We start from the raw sequence: 22,384 nt of genomic DNA on the forward strand, positions 1-22,384 counted from the left end.
CCAACGATAGTTCTCACGTCAGAAGAGAGGCAGCTAAAGCCATCCGTTCCTCCATTCACTATTTCCAACAAATTTCACGTCGGGGCTAATGTGAAACACATTTTCCCTGGTCTGGTATTAACATTTTTTTCCCAGGCAGGCCCTGTAATTACGCGGTCAGAGCATATAAAAGCTGCCTTTATCCCTTGTACTTCCTGGGGAAGCTAATTAATGTTGCACAGCTTTATATTCTCTATTCTTATTAAGTTGCAACTTTGGGGTGGTGGCGCTCAGCCTGGGGTAGTTTTGGGGTTTTTTTTATAAAAAAAATTACATGGGGTGGCAACATGGGGAGGGCAAAAAATGTAACGAATGCAGGAGTGGAGGAAAGCAGATTTGGGTTCTTTGTTTCAGCCCCAAATGCTTCAGGATGAAATGAACTTTGTGGGAGTTTTGGGCTTCCTAGAATCTAGATTGATTGAAGAGAGTGAGAATGGACGTTGTCTTAAATACCCTTCATGGACATTCCTGTGTTCCTATTAACACCCCTGTTCTCACGCCAAATATTCTTTCCCCAACCCCACCCAAAAAACCATTAAATGTCTTTGAAGGCTCTTTTCCACCTACCCTATTCATTTAATTTGCAATAGCCTCTCCGCAGCTCAAGATTCAAGGGCCTGTTGATGAACTGAACAGCCACAGTGGGCAGAGAAAAAGCTTTTTTCTCTCTCTCTCATAGTTGTGGGAATCCAAGGAAGAAGAATGTCGCAAGATTCAGGACAGAGAAAAGGAAGTCCTATTACATAGCACATAGTTAAACTGCGGAACTCCTTGCCACAGGAGGCAGCGATGTCCACCAACCTAGCTGCCTTTAAAAGAAGATTGTATAGATACATTGACCAGTGCAAATTTTCCTTGCTGCCCATCTAAATCCCTTCCACCTCTTTTCTGTCTCTCCTCCTCTGGGCATGTCAGCACAGAGCTGACTGTGTATTGCAGGAATACCCCCCCCCCCTTTTTGCATTCCAGGTGAGCGTTGTTGCCCCCACTCCATCCCTCCAGGCAGCTGTGGGGCTGGGGCTTCCCTGCCATTCATCCAGCCTCTGAGAGTTCATTCATCTCCCAGACGCCCTACCTTACCCTGGGGGGAGAGCAAAGAGTGATTTGAGCTCTCTGGAAAAGGAACCCAGGAGGGTGGAGGAGTAGGAGGAGGGAGAAGCCTTTGGGTTGAAAAGGCAACCCTTTGTTTGCTTGTCCAGACTCCGCTTTGCAACAACTGTCCCTTAAATTTACCTTTCCCAACCTGCCTTCCTTGCGGAGGTTTTGGGCTCCCAAATCCCGTCAGAAACATCTGGAGCAGAATGTGGCCCACTGGACACCACTGGACCAGAGGTTTTCATCCTTTTGAGTCCTCAGCTCCCTTGACCAACTACAGTGGCTCCTTGGTCCTCAAACTTAACCCGTCCCGGAAGTCCGTTCCTAAACCAAAATGTTCCAAAACTAAAGCGCGCTTTCCCATAGAAAGGAATGCAAAGCGGATCAATCCGTTCCAGAGTTTTAAAAACAACCCCTAAAACAGCAATTTAACATGGATTTTACTCTATAACGAGACTATTGATCCATAAAATGAAAGCGATAGTCAATGTACTGTACTATAAAACAAATAAGACAGTATTATAGAATCATAGAATCATAGAGTTGGAAGAGACCACAAGGGCCATCCAGTCCAAACCCCTGCCAAGCAGGAAACATCATCAAAGCATCCTTGACATATGCCTGTCAAGCCTCTGCTTAAAGACCTCCAAAGAAGAAGACTCCACCACACTCCTTGGCAGCAAATTCCACTGCCGAACAGCTCTTACTGTCAGGAAGTTCTTCCTAATGTTTAGGTGGAATCTTCTTTCTTGAAGTTTGAATCCATTGCTCCATGTCCTCTTCTTTGGAGCAGCAGAAAACAATCTTTCTCCCTCCTCTATATGACATCCTTTCATATATTTGAACATGGCTATCATATCACCCCTTAACCTTCTCTTCTCCAGGCTAAACATACCCAGCTCCCTAAGTCGTTCCTCATAAGGCATCGTTTCCAGGCCTTTGACCATTTTGGTTGCCCTCTTCTGGACACGTTCCAGCTTGTCAGTATCCTTCTTGAACTGTGGTGCCCAGAACTGGACACAGTACTTCAGGTGAGGTCTGACCAGAGCGGAATACAGTGGTACTATTACTTCCCTTGATCTAGATGCTATACTCCTATTGATGCAGCCCAGAATTGCATTGGCTTTTTTAGCTGCTGCATCACACTGCTGACTCATGTCAAGTTTGTGGTCTACCAAGACTCCTAGATCCTTTTCACATGTACTGCTCTCAAGCCAGGTGTCACCCATCCTGTATTTGTGCCTTTCATTTTTTTTGCCCAAGTGTGGTATCTTACATTTCTCCTTGTTAAAATTCATCTTGTTTGCTTTGGCCCAGTTGTCTAATCTGTTAAGGTCATTTTGAAGTGTGATCCTGTCCTCTGGGGTATATTAGCCACCGCTCCCAATCTGGTGTCGTCTGCAAACTTGCTCAGGATGCCCTCAAGCCCATCATCCAAGTCATTGATAAAGATATAGATTATAGATGATGATAATAATAATAATAATAATAATAATAATAATAATAATAATAATATGCCAAGCGTGCCTTCCTTTTAGCACGTTTCTCCCTTGCGTCCTGAGTTCGAGTGTCTTCAAAGCCCATGACACCTTTGGTAAAGGCTGTTCTCCAACTGGAGCGCTCGCAAGCCAGTGTTTCCCCATTGTTGATGCTTATAATACATTTTTTAAAGATTCCCCTTGAGAGAGTCTCTGAACCTCTTTTGTTGACCACCGGCATTACGCTTTCCATTTTTAAGTTTGGAATAGAGTAGTTGCTTTGGAAGACGATCATCAGGCATCCGCACAACATGACCAGTCCAACGAAGTTGATGTTGAAGAATCATTGCTTCCACACTGGTGAGCTTTGCTTCTTCCAGTACACTGGTATTAGTTCCCCTGTCTTCCCAGGTGATATGTAATTTTTTTTCGAGGAGTTGGAGATGACTTCAGGCAACTAGCACCCCCTGGCCAGCCCCAGAGGCGCCATTCGTCTGGGGAGCTTATAGCCAGGGCTGCTGCAACAAACAGCTGTGCAAGCTCTTGGGAAGCGGAGACGCAAGAGGGCATCAGAGGAGGGAGAGAAGGAAAGAGGGACAGAGGCCAGAGTTGACCATGGCACCCCTGACTGCCACGGCACACTGGCTGAAAACCACTGCCCTAGTCTGTCACTCTAGGGCTAGCTCAGTCAGTAGCGCATAAGACTCCTTATCTCAGGGTTGCAGGTTTGAGCCCCGTGTTGGGCAAGAGATTCCTGTATTGCAGGGGGTTGGACTAGATGACCCTTGGGGTCCCTTCCAACTCTATGATTCTATCGTTTGGGCTGGGGAAGGCTTCTTGCCATTTTATTTCTGTTCTTTTACAGAAATGCCCAACTACCCTTTGAATGTGCATGCTGTACCTAGGGTGGCTTGACATAATAGTAGTAGTAGTAATAATAATAATAATAATAATAATAATAATTTATATGATGCCCACCTGACTGGGTTGCCATTTGGGACGGCTTCCAACAAATTAAAACACCGAACAGTAAAATATCAGACATTAAATACTTCCCTAGAAGTCATGGCTTTGACTTGATGCTCCTTTCGGGACAATTCCAAGCAACAGAAAAAAATTCCAATTATTTATTTATTTATACATACCCTGCCCATCTGGCTGGGTTTCCCCAGCCACTCTGGGTGGCTTCCAACAAAGATTAAAAATACAATCAAACATCAGTCATTAAAAACCTCATCATTTTCCGAAAGGGAAAAAGTCCTGGTGGTTCTGATCAAAACCATTTGTTGCGCTGCGTGAGAGGACATTTGAATCCACGTGACTTCTATTTACTTAAATTTGCTTGTTGGTCGCATTTGATCCTCAAGCTTTCCTCCAGAAAGCTTAAGGCAAGCTAAATCCGGCCCGCGGACGGTCCGGGAATCAGCATGTGTTTACATGAGTAGAATGTGTCCTTTTATTTAAAATGCATCTCCGGGTTATTTGTGGGGCATAGGAATTCGCTCATATTTTCCCCCAAAATATAGTCCGGCCCCCCACCAGGTCTGAGGGACAGTGGACCGGCCCCCTGCTGAAAAAGTTTGCTGACCTCAGGACTAGCACCTGCGAGAGGCCAGGGTTCAAATACCCACTCGACCCTGTGAGGCTGGCTGGGTGACCTTGGGCCAGTCTCTTCCTTGCCTCCCTCTCAGGGTTGTTGTGAGGAAGACATGAAGGCATGGGAGCCACAAGCACCACTTAGAGCTCCTTGGAGGAAAAAAGGTGGGATATGTAAATGCAAAAAAATGATAACTCTTTTGGGGTGTATTGTTAGCACCCACCCACACTGTAGGCGAGGACCCCCCCTTTTTCCTTGGTCCTCATTCAAAGTCATAACTAGGAATAGCTGCATTCTTAAAGAGTTACCCAGGGGTTAGCAAACTTTTTCAGCAAGGGGCCGGTACACTGTCCCTCAGACCTTGTGGGGGGCCAGACTATATTTTGGAAGGAAAAAAAATTATGAACGAATTCCTGTGCCCCACAAATAACCCAGAGATGCCTTTTAAATAAAAGCACACCTTCTACTCATGTAAAAACACCAGGCAGGCCCCACAAATAACCCAGAGATGCATATTAAATAAAGGGACACATTCTACTCATGTAAAAACATGCTGATTCCCGAACCGTCCGCAGGCCGGATCGAGAAGGCGATTGTTGCCGGATCCGGCCCCCGGGCCTTGGTTTGCCTGCCCATGGAGTTACCCTTTCCTTCACCTTTCTCAGTTTAGACTGGAGCCCTCTCGGGGCGGAGACTTGGCCCTTTCTGCTTAGGTGAGGCTGCCAATTGCCAAATAGACTGACGGAACCCAGGCAAATGGAGACAATAGCAATCTTATTCCAGCCTCTTCTTTCTCCTTAGGGAGCAATGCCCCCCCCCTCACAGTGTTTGCTCCCTTGCACCCAGATTTATAAGGGTGAGTCAGCTAGAAACACACAGAAGAGGAGGGTGCAGCCTCTTTGCCATCCATTTTTGCGAGCCGCGGTGGGTGAGATCCCCTCCGAGTTATAAAGCCCCGCCTTATGTTGTTAATAAAAATGAAGTCTTTTTTTTTTTGGCAAGGATTAATGACTAAGCCTAGCATCGTTGCTGCCTGAGATTGCTTCGTAAACAGGCCCGGTGCGTCCATTTAGGCGGACTAGGCCATTGCCTAGGGCGCGAAAATGGAGGGGGCGCTGCCGAGCCTGCCCCGCAAAACCCCCGCCGCGCCACCGCCGCCCTCCCAAGGCTCGCGCTCCTCCCGCCTATGGAGGGGATGGTGAGAGGTCCCCAGCGGCGGCGGCCGCAGCGAGCGAGCGGCGGCGGTAGTGGCAGCAAGCGCCCGCAGCTGAAGCCTTCAGCTATGGGTGCTCCCGCCCGCTCGCCGAGGAGCCCCCAGTGTCCCCTCCACAGGCGGGAGGAGCGCGAGCCAAAAGGAGAGTTCAGCGCCCTTCCACCCATGGAGGGGGCGCTGTGAGCTCTCCAGCGGCTGCAGCGAGCAAGCGGTGGCAGCGCCCGCAGCTGAAGCCTTCAGCTATGGGCGCTGCAGCCGCCGCCGCTGAGGAGCTCAAAGCTCCTCCCGCCAATGGAGGGGACGCAGGGGCATCAGCGGCGTGCGTGCGTGCGTCATGACGCATGCACGCCCGGGGGACGCCAGAAGGTGTTTTGCTTAGGGCACAAAAAGCCCTAGCACCGCGCCTGTTCGTAAAGTGGGGAGCTGGGAAAGTCATACTTTGGAAAAGCTAGAGAACCTCCTTTGAGGTTCCCCGTTTCGATTGAGGCTCCCCCCTTCTTTCCCCCCAAAACAGACTTTGTGAAATAGGTTTTTGCTTGTTTGTTTCCGCTTTTCACAGCCAAGCTTTTAAGAAAAACCGCAAAGGATAAGGCTCCGTGTCCGTTCCCAAACATTTAGCTGACCTTGAATTTAGTTTATTTACTCACACCAGCCTCTTGGCATCTGGGGGGCACCTAGTTGGCAAAGGCCGACCTACTTACATGGCCCTGTTCGGACATTCAAAAGTGCCATAGGTTCACGATACGACCGAACAAAATCAAGAGCAATAAACTCATTCGCTTTGTTTGTAGTTTGACAGCGGAACGGGCTCCCTTGGAAGATGGGGGGCTCTCCTTCATGGGCTTGCATGGCCATTCTTGAGCTGTGATTCCTGCACTGGAGGTGTTTGGACTAGAAGACCCTTGAGGTCCCCTCAAACTCTTAAGGAGTCTGTGATTTTTGCAGCACAAATGTTCCGGCAGTGGACTGGGAGAGACTGAATTGTCAAAAGCCCCTGCCAGTCCATGCAGATGTTCTTGAACGAAACACACTGACCTTCTGACACTGTATAAAGCAGTTTGCTATGTTTCTATGGACCCAGCCCATTCCTAGAACCATAGAATTGTAGAGTGGAAAGGGACACCAAGGGTCATCCAGTCCAACCCCCTGCAATGCAGGAATCCCAGCTAAAGCATCCAAGCTCTGCTTAAATATGTGTTTGTTTGTTTGTTTTCAGTTTTTATCAACATAGTTCACAACAACTCATACATACATACATACATACAAACAAACAAACAAACCCACCACCATTGACAACGTAATTATCAAAATTTAACTCCATCCCTTTAGGCAAAGAAAACATAACATAAAAATAAAACACTTTCCTTTATCCTGTAAATGGCCTCCTTACGGTATTTACTTCTTGTGCACTGTTTCTTTTATATGTGATTCGTACAATTTTTCCTAATTATGACTTTAAAAAACCCCAAAGTCTCCTGTAGAAATTAATCAAAACCAGTCTAGGTTTGTGTTTTGGGGCACTGTTTGGTAAAGCATTTCCCCCATTCTTTTTGGAATTCTTGTCTAGGTTGTCCCCTAATTGTTAATCTGGCCAATTCACTACAGTATAGTCCAATAATTTATCCTGCCATTCCGTTTTTGTTGTTGCACAAATTCTTTTTTCCCCAATTTCTGGCAATTAAGGTCTTCGCCGTGCCTGTGGCATACAGGGATATTTTCCGATCCTCTTTTGCTATACTTGTGTCTGTTATTCCTAACTAGTGTCATTCAGCCCGTTTAGAAAACGGGCACTAGAAGATATGTGAGAGGAGCAGCGGGGCCGCGGCCTTCCCTCTCTCTCCCTCTCTCTCTCTCTCTCTCTGCGCTCGGCCGCGGGGCGCGCCGGGAACGCAAGTAAACAAACTTGCTCTCCTGTTGTGCCCCGCGGCCGAGCGCAGAGAGGGAGGGAAGGTCGCAGCCTCTCCGCTCCTCTCACGGGCTCCTCCGCCGCTGCTCCGCATCCTCTAGGCGCCCATGGAGGCCGGCCCCCTGAGGGCGAGGAGCTCAGGACGGGCAGAGGCCAGGGAAGGTGAGGCACGCTCGGGCCGGGCTGCTCCCGCTGCTGCTGTTACCGCCTCCGCCTCCGCCTCCTTCCTTCGCCAGAACAACGGAGGCTGGTGACGAAGGTGACTCCGGGGGCGCCCATGGCTGTCGCAGGGCCGAAGCTGGGATGGGGACGGCGGGAGCGGGGATCCTCTAGGCGCCCATGGAGGCTGGTGCTGGGAGTGGCCCTCTAGCACAGCCTCTGGCGCCGCATGAGAGTGTCCTGGGCGCGCGACCGAGATATTGTCTCTGCGTCCAATCCCTGTGTCTGTGGGGCACATGCGCAGTAGCGCGGACACAGGGACAGGACGCATAGACATATTATTATATAGGATAGGAAATATGTTAAACTGCTTAAATTCCAGTATATATCCCAGTGGGTGCGTGGGGTGGGTGGGTGGGAAACTGGTGCAGATAAACTCCATCTTCCTCCTGTCCCTGACCCTTTTTCCAGCCTCCTTTTCCTCCTGTCTCTCTGGGCCCCTTCTGCGGCTGAAGCAAAACTTCCAAAAGAAGAGACAGTCACAGGTGGTTTTGAGAGCCCCTGAGAACCACCTGGATTCAGCCATGCAGTTGTCTTTGAGGAACAGTTGGAGGGGGAGGGAATCTCCCCTTCCCTCTTTCCCAGGGTGGATTTGATTTAAATCAAACTGATTTAAATCACGATTTAAATCATGATTTAAATCACTAGTCAGTAAGGCTTGATTTAAATCATAGTTGATTTAAATAATAAAGACTAATTCTTGCTGGTATAACTTTATTATGCAAGTAGATGAAGATTTTTAGAATAACAACTTTTCATATTAGTTTTTTTATCCCCAGTTTAATAGGTTAATCATTCATATTTGGACAACTTTACTGTTGTACTTAGGAAGGAGAAAAATAATCATTATCTTAATAATAACAATTTAAATAGATTTATTCAACTGAAACAATAACATTTCAGCAAATGTTATTTCCTTAAACAAACATCCATGTTTGTTAACTAATTTGGTTAAACAAAAACAAAATATATATATTTTAAGAAACTTAGACTGTCAGCCCAGCCTACACATGAAAAACTTAAATACTGTCCACTCCAAACAATCAGAAAAATATTGTTTCTATTCTATTCACTGAACTTCTTGAAACTTAGCACTGAAGGGGTTGTTTCTGTATTCACAGGTTTGTAGAACAATAGGATTAAGGTCTTTTTCTCAACTCTGTTCATGTTATAACATTTTTGCTGTGAAGAAGAGGCATGTGATCTCTGCTGAGTCAAATTCAGTTTTGAGAACTGCAAAAGTAAACCAAGCACCTGTGATAATATCTTGTAGGCAGAGAAACTGCCCAATAATCTTACAAAAACCTCTGGAAGAGGTGAATGGATTAATGGAATTTATTTACCCCAAAAATTAAACATATACAACCTTATACTACATAATTAAAAAAACTAATCTTTATTTCATGATGGAATAACCTTTGGATGGTAATATGTTTTCCTCAAAAAGCATTTTATTTAAAAAAATCCAATTTAAATAAAAAAAATCGATTTAAATCAAAAAAATCCGATTTTTTTTATTTTTTTAAAAAAATCATTGATTTTTATCCACCCTGCTCTTTCCTCCTGCTCGATATCATATAGGTGCTGCTTAATTAAATTATTGGCTTTGGTGAAGCCCAGTGTTAGTAACCCTGGTGGCGATAAACCAGAAAAGCAAAGCTTTTGGTTGACAATTTTAGTCCACGCGCTCTCGTGACAATCTTGCGATACTAAGGGTAGTAGATCGGTGGGGTTTAAATTTAGGCGCAGCCAATAATGAAATGTTCCTACGCCCATTCTGTAATTCAGCAGAGGGGAGGTTAGCCTCCAAGCGCAATGAAGCATTTTGGAACACAGGATGGGACAGGAAAAAATTTGCCTTAGGAACTTAGATTGAACAGCTTCTGTAAACCCAAGGCCTGTCCAAATCTGAGCCCCATATAATAACTGTGCTAGGGGTTTAGCTTTAAACGCTTCAAGGGCTGGCGGTATGTGATTGCCACCTTTTGCACGGAAAAAGCGTGTCAGAAATCTGGCGCTTTGGGACGCTTTTTCCTTTGCGCATTTCTGATGTGCTCCCCACGACCCTGTTGGCTGGAAAATAAGGCTGAGGTATTTAAAAACTAACCTGATCCATTAACTGATTATCCATATATCATCTATGGGCCCTACAGTTTCTTGAAAACACAATGACTTTAGTTTTCTTGTAATTCGCAGCCAGCTGTTCTCTTTGGCAGTATCCTGAGAATGCCATCATCCAGAGATGAATTAAATTTAAACTATTAACAGACTGTAAGGAAAGAGGTGGTTTTGGCCTGCCGGACTTGAAGTTGTATAATGAAGCAGCCTGACTCTCTTGGTTAAAGGAATGGATGTTATTGGCATGGTTCTCCCTCTCCTCATTTAATCCCCACAATGACCCTGCGAGGTAGGTTAAAGCCGATAGGCAATGACTGCCCTCCACCCAAGTTCCCCAGTGAGCTTCATGAACTAGATGACCCTCGTGGTCCCTTCCAACACTCCAATTCTATGGTCACGTGGGGATTTGAACCCCAGCCTCCCAGGTCCTAGCCTGATGCTCTAACCCAGGGGTCCCCAAACTTATCTCGCCGAGGGCCGGTGCCTCCAGTGCTGATCGTGCTGTGGGCCGGAGCGTGCAGGAGTGTGCGCCCATACGCATGCGCACATGCGATTTCCAGCGCACTTCCGGGTCGCCAGAACACCGGAAATAGTTTGTGCGCATGCACTTCCTTCAGCCTGGAAGCACGCTGGAAATGACGCTTGCGCATGCACACAAGCTATTTCTGATGCTCTGGGGACCTGGAAGTGGGCAGCTGCAGCGTGCTGTGAAGAGCGGGCGGTGGCAGCAGGCAGGGGGGTCATTGGGGGCCATATAAAAGAGCCTCGCGGGCCGCATCCGGCCCCCGGGCCTTAGTTTGGGGAAGCCTGCCCTAATCCCACATCCTGTAGAATTCTATGAGTTCTATTATATCTGCACAATTGGAATGAATTTCCAGAACCAAAAGGCTTTTTCTGTGCAGCCTGAACAGGACCACTAAATAATATTATAGTTAATTGTTTCTGCTTGTCTTCCCCACCCCATTGCCCTGCTCACAGTTGTGAAGAATATTATCACGTTATGAATGGTCCATGTCACCATTAAGAAGAAGAGATCAGAACAGGCCAATATATTTTTAGACTGTCCCTGGGTCAAGTGATTTTTCTTCATAAGTTCTCAAAATTCTTAACCTAGCTCAGGGTTGTCATCTGAAAGGACGCGAGTGACGCTGTGGTCTAAACCACTGATCCTCTTGGGCTTGCCGATCGAAAGGTCTGCGATTTGAATCCCTGTGACAGGGTGAGCTCCCGTTGCTCTGTCCCAGCTCCTGCCAACCTAGCAATTCGAAAGCACGCTAGTGCAAGTAGATAAATAGGCACCACTGTGGTGGGAAGGTAAACGGCGTTTCTGTGCGCTCTGGTTTCCGTCACAGTGTCCCGTTGCGCCAGAAGCGGTTTAGTCCTGCTGGCCACATGGCCCAGAAAGTTTTCTGTGGACAAACACCAGCTTCCTCGGCCTGAAAGTGAGATGAGCACTGCAACCCCATAGTCGCCTTTGACGGGACTTAACCGTCCAGGGGTCCTTTACCTTTACCTTTTACCTGTCATCTGAACTAGCCTGATGGTTAACTGATAATCGATCTCATTCACTCACCCTTTGAAAAATTAGGCTTTAGTCCTGCCCCAAAATGGCACCAGACATCCCGTTTTGGCAACTATAACCTTGGTTTAAAGGAGCCATTTGGCACCTAGTTTACACAGTGGTACCTTGGTTTATGAACTTAATCCGTTTCAGAAGTCTGTTCTTAAACCAAGGCGTGCTTTCCCATAGCAGCGGGGGACTCAATTTACACTCAACAGGAAGCGGAACATGTTCTGCTTCCAAGGCAAAGTTCACAAACCAAAACACTGACTTCCAGGTTTGCAGTGTTCTTAATCCAAGTTGTTCATAAACGAACTTCCTGACAGTAAGAGCTGTTCGGCAGTGGAATTTGCTGCCAAGAAGTGTGGTGGAGTCTCCTTCTTTGGAGGTCTTTAAGCAGAGGCTTGACATCCATCTGTCAAGAATGCTTTGATGGTGTTTCCTGCTTGGCAGGGGGTTGGACTGGATGGCCCTTGTGGTCTCTTCCAACTCTATGATTCTATGAAGCTGTTCTTCAACCAAGGTACCACTGTATATCCGAGTTTCTCACACTGCATAGGATCATTGTCGGGATTAACTGAACCACTTATCCCTTGGAGAAAAAGATGGGAGAGATTAATGCAATTAACTGGCAAATTTCTAACCCTGATTGCAGTGTGGTGTGCTTGGCATTTACTTGGCATTTGCAGAGACCCGGGTGACGACAGCGTGCTGGGTGGTCTCTATGTCAGTAAGGCTCATATCTCTTTAAGGCTTTGCTTTATCCCGGGTTAGCTCAAGGTCGCAGTCTTGTGCTTCCAAAACTTGATCAGCCTGCCAAAAGGAAAAAAGAAAGAACCGGGAGCCAGCAAACCAAAGGTTAACAGTCAAAGTCTGAACACCTGGTTGGGGAGAAGTGGGAATTGCAGACTTCCCGGAGGTGCAGAGACCTGTCTGGGGCTAATCTGCTTGGAACAGGGCCGCCTTCTGTTTTGCAAACTCCTCCGAAACATGCAAGCTGTTAGGAGAGGGACCAGACAGCCCCCCCCAAAAAAACCACCTCACAAATATACACACACAAAAACATGCCGGAGAACAGGATTCTCGTCCCCTCCTGCCTCCTTGTTTTTCTGCTCTGCCTTTAAGAGGGTCTTGCAATAATTAAGTATCTCCAGATGCAAGGCTAGCCAATTAATTTTCTTTGTTCTTTGGCTTGGGGGCGGGGGGGGGGAGGAGATATTTCCAGGAGAGTCTCTTGCTGTTCAAGAGAGATGGAAGGAAGCGAGAGGAGAGATGGGGGTCTCTCCACCCACACATTCCTCCCCCCCCCCAACTCTGCGTGTGCAAAAAAAGTATGGATCGGTTCATTCCTTGTAACGTGAAAACAGAGGGGGGAGTGACAGGGCAGGTTTAGGCTTAATTGGAACAGGGTTTTTTTGGACTCCAAAGCAAGCGGGGAGTTTCGAGATGGGGGGGGGGCAGGATGCTTCTGCAGGGCAAAGAACACAGGGGCGTTTTTGTTCCACTCTCTCTCTCTCTCTTTTTGGGATGGAAAAAAGTTTGGCGTCTGCCAGCTGTGAGCCTTCACATTTGCAACCTCCTCTTCTTGCACGCTGCTGCAGGGCTAGATTCCTTGGGTGGAGGGAGGGAGGGAGCCCCCCCCCATCCCACCCCACCCAGTTCTGGTCTGAGAGAGGTGTGTGAAATTGCTTGCATTCCAAAGTTTATTAATAGAGACCCTCCGGGGGGACAGAGGCTGGGAAGAAGAATTGCCCCACAGTCTCCAAAGTTCAGGGGTTCGAGCCTGGCTCTCCCAGCAGCAGGCCAAAGGCTACACAGCGAGATCGGTTAATCCTCCCAGCAGATCTAGGAATCAGCAAATTCCTGGATCCCAGGAAACCAAGGTCTTCCTTAAAAAAAAAAGTTGGGTTTGGAGGTTATTTTCCTGCAACTTCTTTGCACGCTGCATAGTTATCTGCAAGTGGTCACCAACTGGAAAGGTTTTTTTCAAAAGGGCCAGAGAAACACGTGGAAAATTATAAAATGGATGAGCATGAGACTCTTAATCTCAAGACTGTGGGTTCAAGCTTCAAATTGGGGAAATAGATTTCTGGGTTGCAGCGGGTTTGACCGATGTGATCGCTTCCAATTCTATGATTCTACCATTTAGGAGGCAATCAACACAATGGCTGTGCTCTGCCTCTACTGTTGAATCATAGGGTTGCAGAGTTGGAAGGGGTGTCCCCAGAGGTCCTCTAGTCCAACCCCCTGCAATGCAGGGATCACAGCTCAAAAATTCCGGGCAAAATCTCCAGTGAAGGAGAGTCCCAACGTTTACCAAGATGGTCTTTTAAGAGAGTGCTTTAAGAGAGTTCTCCCTGGCATTTACTCAGAAATGTTTAATCGAAGACAGCGATGCCTCTGGGTGCCAGTCGCTGGGAAATAGGATATTCCTATCCAACAGATTGCAGTGACCCAGGTGGCGCTGTGGGTTAAACCACAGAGCCTAGGGCTTGCTGATCAGAAGGTCGGCGGTTCGAATCCCCGCGACGGGGTGAGCTCCCGTTGCTTGGTCCCAGCTCCTGCCAACCTAGCAGTTCGAAAGCACGTCAAAATGCAAGTAGATAAATAGGCACCGCTACAGCGGGAAGGTAAACGGCGTTTCCATGTGCTGCTCTGTTTTGCCAGAAGTGGCTTTGTCATGCTGGCCACATGACCTGGAAGCTATACGTCGGCTCCCTCGGCCAATAATGCGAGATGAGCGCGCAACCCCAGAGTCGGTCACGACTGGACCTAATGGTCAGGGGTCCCTTTACCTTTACCTTTATCCAACAGATTAATATTCAGTACTCTCATCAGAATATTTCGAAACAAACTCTCGAAATATCCCCAGGTAATCATGAAAGAAAAATTCGCTCTCAACCACGAAATTATCATCGATCAAAATAACAGCTAAGTTCCAATGCATAAAATGCCACAATAAATAAAAAAACCATGCAAAAAGATCAAATTGAGCTGCAAGGTCGCGTAATGGAGGGAATTCTTAAAAAAAAAATCTGGCTATGACTGTGAGGCGGCCCTAATTGTCCAAGCGAGAAGGCTAGCAAGGTGTTATGGCTGCTCACATCTCAGGAAGCCCTTTTTCGTTCTTGGTCTCTAGATTTACTTTTTGAAATATGGCAACCCTAGAAAAACAAAATGGCGTCCTCTCGCCTTGGCTTGGCCCTCGAGTCACAGTCTGAAATGAAGCTAGGAAGTGACGTTTGTTAAGAGTGGGACATTCCTTAGGGAAAGAGAAGACGAACTAGTATTATCTGGATCTGAAGATTGACATAATACTGGTTTATAGAAGAGAGAATGGTTGGACTTCAAGGAATAAATATTGTTGTTGTTTAGTCGTTTAGTCGTGTCCGACTCTTCGTGACCCCATGGACCAGAGCACGCCAGGCACTCCTGTCTTGCACTGCCTCCCGCAGTTTGGTCAGACTCATGTTCGTAGCTTTGAGAACACTGTCCAACCATCTCGTCCTCTGTCGTCCCCTTCTCCTAGTGCCCTCCATCTTTCCCAACATCAGGGTCTTTTCCAGGGAGTCTTCTCTTCTCATGATGTGGCCAAAGTATTGGAGCCTCAGCTTCACGATCTGTCCTTCCAGGGAGCACTCAGGGCTGATTTCCTTAAGAATGGATAGGTTTGATCTTCTTGCAGTCCATGGGACTCTCAAGAGTCTCCTCCAGCACCATAATTCAAAAGCATCAATTCTTCGGCGATCAGCCTTATTGATGGTCCAGCTCTCACTTCCATACATCACTACTGGGAAAACCATAGCTTGAACTATACGGACCTTTGTAGGCAAGGTGGTGTCTCTGCTTTTTAAGATGCTGTCTAGGTTTGTCATTGCTTTTCTCCCAAGAAGCAGGCGTCTTTTAATTTTGTATAAATATTATATGTAGCTGCAAAACAGAGACCTGGAAGTCCTTTTGCTCCTTTTGATTTTTTCTGTCGTTTTCCCTTCCCTTCCCTCTTCTCTCTCTCTCTCTCTCTCTCATCTCTCTTTTCCTTGCCTTTTTCTTCTTTCTAACTTTGTTCCTTTTTAGACTAAGTCACTGTTTTATCTTAGTACAATGGTACCTCTGGTTGCAGACACGATCCGTTCCGGGGTGCCGTTCACACCCCGAAAAGTCCGCAACCAGAGCGGTGCTTCTCATGATAGAGAGCGCCTCTTTGCGCGTCCGTGCGTGGCGAAACCCGGAAGTAAATACGTCCGGGTTTGCCGCGTGCTTAACTTGAAAAGACGCAACCTGAAGCGGACGCGAACAGAGGTACCACTGTATATTATAAAAAGGATACTTTGGGATAAGTTTGTAGTTTTATATAGCTATGAATAAGTATCAATAAATAAGCTCTTAGAAAATGAAATGGAGGTTGGTAGCGGGGAGGTGGTCTGACCTCCCTGAATTGGCCAATTTGTGTACCCCCCAACAGCACGGCAGCAAAATCTGGAACCCCATTTTCCTGGACGCCCATCTTCCTCTTTCTTGCGCCATGGGGGTTTCTTCTTGGGGGGGTGGTTATGGCACCCAAAACCACATGTTTTGGGGCATTGCATGAGATCATGGCCTGGGAAAAGCACTTACCATGTTTCTCCGATAATAAGACACCATCTTATATTTATTTTTCCTAAAAAAAACACACTATGGCTTATTTTCAGGGGATGTCTTATTTTTTTCCTCCTTCTCCTCCTGCTGCCGTGGTCGGCATTGCTGCTGCGCCTATCACTATGTCTAATTTTCGGGGTATGGCTTATATTCCTTGAATGCTTAAAAATCCTGCTATGGCTTATTTTATGACTACGTCTTAAAATAGGGGAAACAGAGTATATCCGGTGGAAAATTGCAACGCAAAATTGTGACACCCAAAAACGGCCGCTGTCCTTTCGTGAGAAAAAACGGGGTGCCCCAGTTTTCCTGGGACGATTGCGGGGGTATGACTTTGTGCCGTGGAGATGCCAGCCGCCGACGTGGGACTCTACCCCGTTCCGTTGGCCTGGCTAATCACGTCCGCGCATCTCACTTTCTACCCTCTCTCCAGGTTTGGGCCCGCCAGCGCTGTGAAAACGGGCGCTTCACCTCCGCCGGAGATTGCTGCAACCACTGCCCCCCGGGTTTTGGGGTGGCCGCTCCTTGCGGGAGCGCCAACACCAAGTGTGAGCCATGTCAAGAAAGTAAGTGGCAGAGGAATTAAAATTAAAATTAACAATAATAGTTTTATTTATACCCCACCCAACTGGCTGGGTTTCCCCAGCCACTCTGGGCAGCTTACAGCAAAATATTAAAATACAATAATTCATCAAATATTGAAAGCTTCCCTAAGCAGGACTGCCTTCAGATGTCTTCTAAAAGTCAGAGAGTTGTTTGTTTACTTGACATCTGATGAGAGGGCACCACCACCGAGAAGGCCCTGTGCCCAGTTCCCTGTAACCTCACTTCTCGGAGGAGGGAATCGCCAGAATACCCTCAGAGCTGGACCTCAGTGTCCGAGAGAGCAAAGCCTTCTGCTCTGAGCCAACTAGATAAATTATGTAGGCAAATCAATATGGAAAAAGCAAAATGTCCCTTCGAGAAGGATCTGACATATTTCACTTGAAGCTTGTCTCTGTTTTATCTGATGTTTTAATGTGTTGTAAACAGGGTGGATTTAATTTAAATCAAATCAATTTAAATCACAATTTAAATCACTAGTCACTTGTTGTTTTTTTACAGAAAGTCTCATTCTAGCTGGTATCATCTTAATATTTACAACCAGAGGAAGAAACAAAATAAAATAAAAAATAAAAAGGGCTGTTGTGCAAATACTACTACTACTACTACTACTAATAATAATAATAATAGTATAATAATTTATTATTTATATCCCGCCCATCTGGCTGGGTTTCCCCAGCCACTCTGGGCGGCTTCCAACAGAAAAATAAAACACAGTAATCTATTAAACATTAAAAGCCTCCCTGAACAGGGCTGCCTTCAGATGTCTTTTAAAAGTCTGGTAGTTCTTTTCCTCTTTGACATCTGTTGGGAGGGCGTTCCACAGGGCAGGCGCCACCACCGAGAAGGCCCTCTGCTTAGTTCCCTGCAACTTGGCTTCTCGCAGTGAGGGAACCACTAGAAGGCCCTCGGTGCTGGACCTCAGTGTCCGGGCAGAATGATGGAGGTGGAGACGCTCCTTCAGGTATACTGGACCGAGGCCATTTAGGGCTTTAAATTGTTTCCTCGTTGCATTTGTATACCACCTTTCCCCCAAGGAGCTGAAGGGGAGACACAGTCTCCCTCCCTTTTGTCTTGCAGCAACCCTGTCAGGGAGGAGAATAGGGCTGAGAGAGAGTTGGCGCAAGGGCACTCAGTTTTGTGGCTGCGATGGGGTTTGACCCTCAAACAAGAGAATATGCTAGACCCGCTCTAGAAATTGAGTCGCTCTTCCAGTTTGGTGTAGTGGTTAAGAGCGGTAGACTCATAATCTGGGGAACCAGCTGCTGGGTGACCTTGGGCTAATCACACTTCTCTGAAGTCTCTCAGCCTCACTCACCTCACAGAGTGTTTGTTGTGGGGGAAGAAGGAAAAGGAGAATGTTAGCCGCTTTGAGACTCCTTCGGGTAGTGATAAAGTGGGATATCAAATCCAAACTCCTCCTCCTCTTCTTCTTCCTTCTCCCCACCACTGCGGTCGCCTTCCCCAACGTGGCGCCCTCTGGGTGTTTTGGACTACAACTCCCACCAGCGCCGTGGTTCAAAAGGCGCCAGAGGGCGCCACATTGGGGAAGGCTATTCTATGCGCTGTATCATGAGTGGGGAAGCTTTTTCAGACTGAGGGTGCCTTACCTTCTGAGAGCCACGCACCTGTGGTAGGCAGGGCCACGGGGCGAAAGTAGGCAGGGCAAACCATGGAAATTTCAACCCTTGGCTAGTTTTTGCAGACTCGCACCCAACTCTCTATCCTCCACCTGGGGAAGCAGGAGCTCAAGGAGGTTCGGTGTACGGGTGATATGGGGTGTGGCCTGAGGAGAGGCCCAGGGGCCGGATAATGAGGCTTGGGGGGCCACGTTGGCATGTATAACCCCATACTCGTTGCGAGGGGTTGGGCTAGATGACCCGCCGGGTCCCTCTTCCTGCTCTAAAGTTCTGCAATGTTGCCTTCCTCTCTCCGCCACAGGCGTGACGTTCTCCCCCGTCGCCAGCGCCACGGAGCCGTGCCGGCCTTGCACGGTGTGTCCGGGCCATGCGCTCCTGCTGGCTCCCTGCACTCCTGCCCACGACACGGTCTGCGCCGCCAGCTGCCCCCGGGGGCATTACCTCCCTGTTGGAAATGGGAGCCAGGGCAACGGGCAGTGCCTCCCTTGCCAAGTTTGCCCCGAAGGCTACGGAGCCCTGAAACCCTGCGGCTTCAGCAGCGATGCCGTGTGCCAGAGGTGCCCGAACGGCTATTACTCGGAGTCGAAGAGCTCCGTGGAAGCCTGCCAGCCCTGTCGGCAATCGTGCGGCAAAAACGAGGTCATGATCCAGGCCTGCACGCCTCTCTCGGACACGCTGTGCATGGGTAGGTACATAGGCGCAACGGGGAAAAGGTCAAGCTGGTTTTGTTTTTTATTTAGGGTGCCTCCCAGCCCTCTAGATTTTGCCGAGACGATTTCCGCGCACACCGGTGCTCTAGGTTTGGCACAAGTGAACTGGATTAAGTCACACTTATCACCATTGCAGAACCGTGAAAGGACCAGGATGGAATTTGTTTTATTCATTCGTTCGTTCAAAAAAATTTTTTTAAAATAGTTTTTATTTGATTTTACAAATTCATTCACACTCATAATCACAAATGATAAAAAATTACACGAGATTCTTCCGAATCTCAAGACTTCCCTCCTTCCTGCCGTGGGTTCTTTAGGTAACTTTTTTAAACAGCATGTTATGAATCCTTCTTATTTACAATCCTCCATTTTATCCAAAATCTATGTACCATTGCAGGAGTTATTTAAAACCTGCCAAAGAGTTGAGGAGTTTACAGTGGTCTTTCAAATGTGATACAAATTTGTCACATTCTTTGTTGAAGTTTTGATCCTCCTGGTTTCTGATTTTCTGATTTTCCTGGTTAATTTTGCCATTTCTGTGTAGTCCAATAATTTCATAATTATTGGACTCATTCATTCAAAATTCTGTCGTGGTGCAATCTACGGCAGCTCACCCCAGCTATAAAAACTCAGATAGTTTTCTTTTGCAGTGGGATTATTATTATTATTATTCATTTCATTTCTATACTGCTTTATATTTCAAAGGAAAAACCTCAGAGCCATTTGCAACACATGAAAATGGCACATAAAACAATGCAGTGCAAAAGAAATCCAATCTTCAAGAGAACTATTTCAGATCCTTCCCTAAGTGGCAATTTGCTTTCCCCCATATTCATATACATGCTTAATTCATAGAGCTGCCCCATTGCAGAAGGACACTCTGAGGGAAGTGTGGTGTAGTGGTTAGAGGGAGATCAGGGTTCAAATCCCCACTCAGTCCTGAAGCTCACTGGGTGGACTGAGTCGCAGCCTCTTAACCCACCTCACAGGGTTGTTGTACGGATTAGATGAGGTGGGGGGGGGTGAACCATGGATTCCTTAGATCAAAAGGTGGGAGATAAATGCAATAAATTAGCTTTTCTGCTGACCTGCTTAAGAAAGCTGGAGGGACCAGCCAGGTATAGATGTTAGTCGCCAGCCTGGCACCCAGAGATCTCCACGTAGTTGCAATTGGACCCTCGGCAGTCTCAAAATGCACCTGGCGCCTGGGCGATTTCTACCACTGCTCACCTTCGTCCCAAAACAAATCCTGGCGTCCTTCAGAAGTTAATATTTAGTGGCCCATTTGGGTCCAGCATCCTGTTTTTGCAGGGGCCATGCAAAGCCCTCTTCTCGGAAGCACTAAAATTGGGGAGCAAGCAAGCTTCTCTCTCACATACAAAACTTAGAATGGTGTATGAAACATTTTGCCTCACATCTCGGGTTCTACACATGCTGGAAAATTTTGAAAAACAAAAGCTGAGGATCTGGGGATTACTATTATTCCAGCTGGTAGAGCAACCCCCCACCCCCACCCGGCTGCCCCTGAATGCTACAGATATTATTTTATAGAGAAGATTGCACTTTTATAAGCCAAACTTGCCACCCAAAAAATGAGGTTCTTATTCCGAGTGTTGTCATTTCTGTATATTAAATTTCTTTCCTCCCCCTCCTTCCTCTCCAAAGGAGCCTAGGGCTGCACACAGCAAAATTTACAGATTTGGGGGTTCTTTTTAAGGTGAATCGAAACTTTGAAAACATTGTAAAATGTTTGGAACACCTAAATATTTTTTAAAAGATCCTATACGCTCAGTTAATGATGTCAAATGTTTGCCAGGAACATTATCATTCAGCTGGAACAAGAACACAAAAAGTGTCCTTTTCTTTTTTCCTATAAATTTATGTAATTTTCAAATTTACAAACAATCTTCAAGCAACCAAAACCAAGAAGAAGAAATCCATGAATTCCCAAGGAATTCCCTCCTCCCCTTCTGGATCAGGCCAGTATCCCATCTAGTCCAGTATCCTGTTCTCACAGGGGCCAAGCAGGATTCCCAAGAGCAGGATTCGAACACAGGAGCCCTCTCCCCTTCTGTGGTTTCCAGCAACTAGCACCCAGAAGCATTGCTGCCTCGAAAGTTGTCATTCTGGCCAGTAGCTTTCGATAGCCCTCTCTTCCACAAATTTCTTATTTTAATTCTTTTTTTTGGCTACAACTCCCATGAGCCAGCTGTCGTTCCAAACACCTGGGGGGCGCCAAGTTGGGGAAAGCTCCATGGAAGACATGTACTGTTTTGGGGGGACAGGGGCTGGGGAGGTGTGGAGGATTCCCTGGTCCTGAATGGGGTATCTGTACCCCTGAAGGACCAGGTGTGCAGCCTGGGAGTCATTTTGGACTCACAGCTGTCCATGGAGGTGCAGGTCAATTCTGTGTCCGGAGCAGCTGTCTATCAGCTCCATCTGGTACGCAGGCTGAGACCCTACCTGCCCGTGGACTGTCTAGCCAGAGTGGTGCATGCTCTAGTTATCTCTCGCTTGGACTACTGCAATGTGCTCTCCATGGGGCTACCTTTGAAGGTGACCCGGAAACTACAACTAATCCAGAATGTGGCAGCTAGACTGGTGACTGGGAGCGACCGCCGAGACCACATAACACTGGTCCTAAGAGACCTACATTGGCTCCCAGTACATTTCCGAGCACAGTTCAAAGTGTTGGTGCTGACCTTTCAAGTCCTAAACGGCCTCAGCCCTGTAGACCTGAAGGAGCATCTCCACCCCCATCGTTCAGCCCAGACACTGAGGTCCAGCTCAGAGGGCCTTCTGGCGGTTCCCTCCCTGCGAGAAGTGAGGTTACAGGGAACCAGGTAGAGGGCCTTCTCGGTGGTGGCGCCCACCCTGTGGAACACCCTCCCATCGGATGTGAAGGAAATAAGCAACTATCTGATTTTCAGAAGATGTCCGAAGTCAGATTCCCTGTTTAGGGAAGTTTTTAATGTTTGATGTTTTATCGTGTTTTTAATCTCCTGTTGGGAGCCGCCCAGAGTGGCTGGGGAAACCCAGCCAGATGGGCAGGGTATAAAAAATAGATGATGATGACGACGACGACTTTGCTTATTTGGGCATCCTTCTTGCTGCTCCTGTAGGAAAAGTTTCCCGCAAGGGAGGAGCGCCTTCATCCGCCGCCGTGAACTTCGCTTCTCCCGCTCTCCCGCAAGGCCTTTCAAGCTTTGTTTCAGAGCTACAGTTGCGTTTTTTGTCTGCGAGAACAGAGTCTCCCTGGGTTGTGCCTAATCCGCCTTTTGTCTGGGGCTCCATGTCCCTAATCCCACTCTGGCTGGTTGGCAGCGAGGGAGGGAGAGCGAGACCTGTCTCTCTCTCACACACACATCTTCTTTGCTCAATGCGTCCTCCCCGAGTACCCTGTGGTCCTGGAGAAGGCTGCGATCACTCACGGTGTGCGGATGGGAGAGTATTGGTGGGGTGGGGGCCTCCGTGCCAATATCACAGAGGTTTCCACGGCCGACCCCCCCTCCCCCTGCATCTTTGTCTGTTCGATCTTTCGTTCCTTAACGTCCGCCGCCTTTTGAAACG

General features: G+C 47.5%; 1 protein-coding gene across 1 annotated transcript in view; it reads left to right on the plus strand.

The window, feature by feature from the left end:
• The window catches only part of LOC118091890 (tumor necrosis factor receptor superfamily member 16), a 42,244-nt gene that overhangs the window by 9,894 nt on the left and 9,966 nt on the right, over positions 1-22,384 (plus strand). The window contains exons 2-3 of the mRNA XM_035129459.3: positions 16,295-16,427; positions 18,406-18,789. Of these exons, the coding sequence (XP_034985350.3) occupies positions 16,295-16,427; positions 18,406-18,789 (517 nt within the window). The remainder of the gene's footprint in view (positions 1-16,294; positions 16,428-18,405; positions 18,790-22,384) is intronic.

The sequence above is a fragment of the Zootoca vivipara genome, chromosome 11 (genome assembly GCF_965207765.1).
Source record: "Zootoca vivipara chromosome 11, rZooViv2.hap1.1, whole genome shotgun sequence".
Taxonomy (NCBI): Eukaryota; Metazoa; Chordata; class Lepidosauria; order Squamata; family Lacertidae; genus Zootoca; species Zootoca vivipara.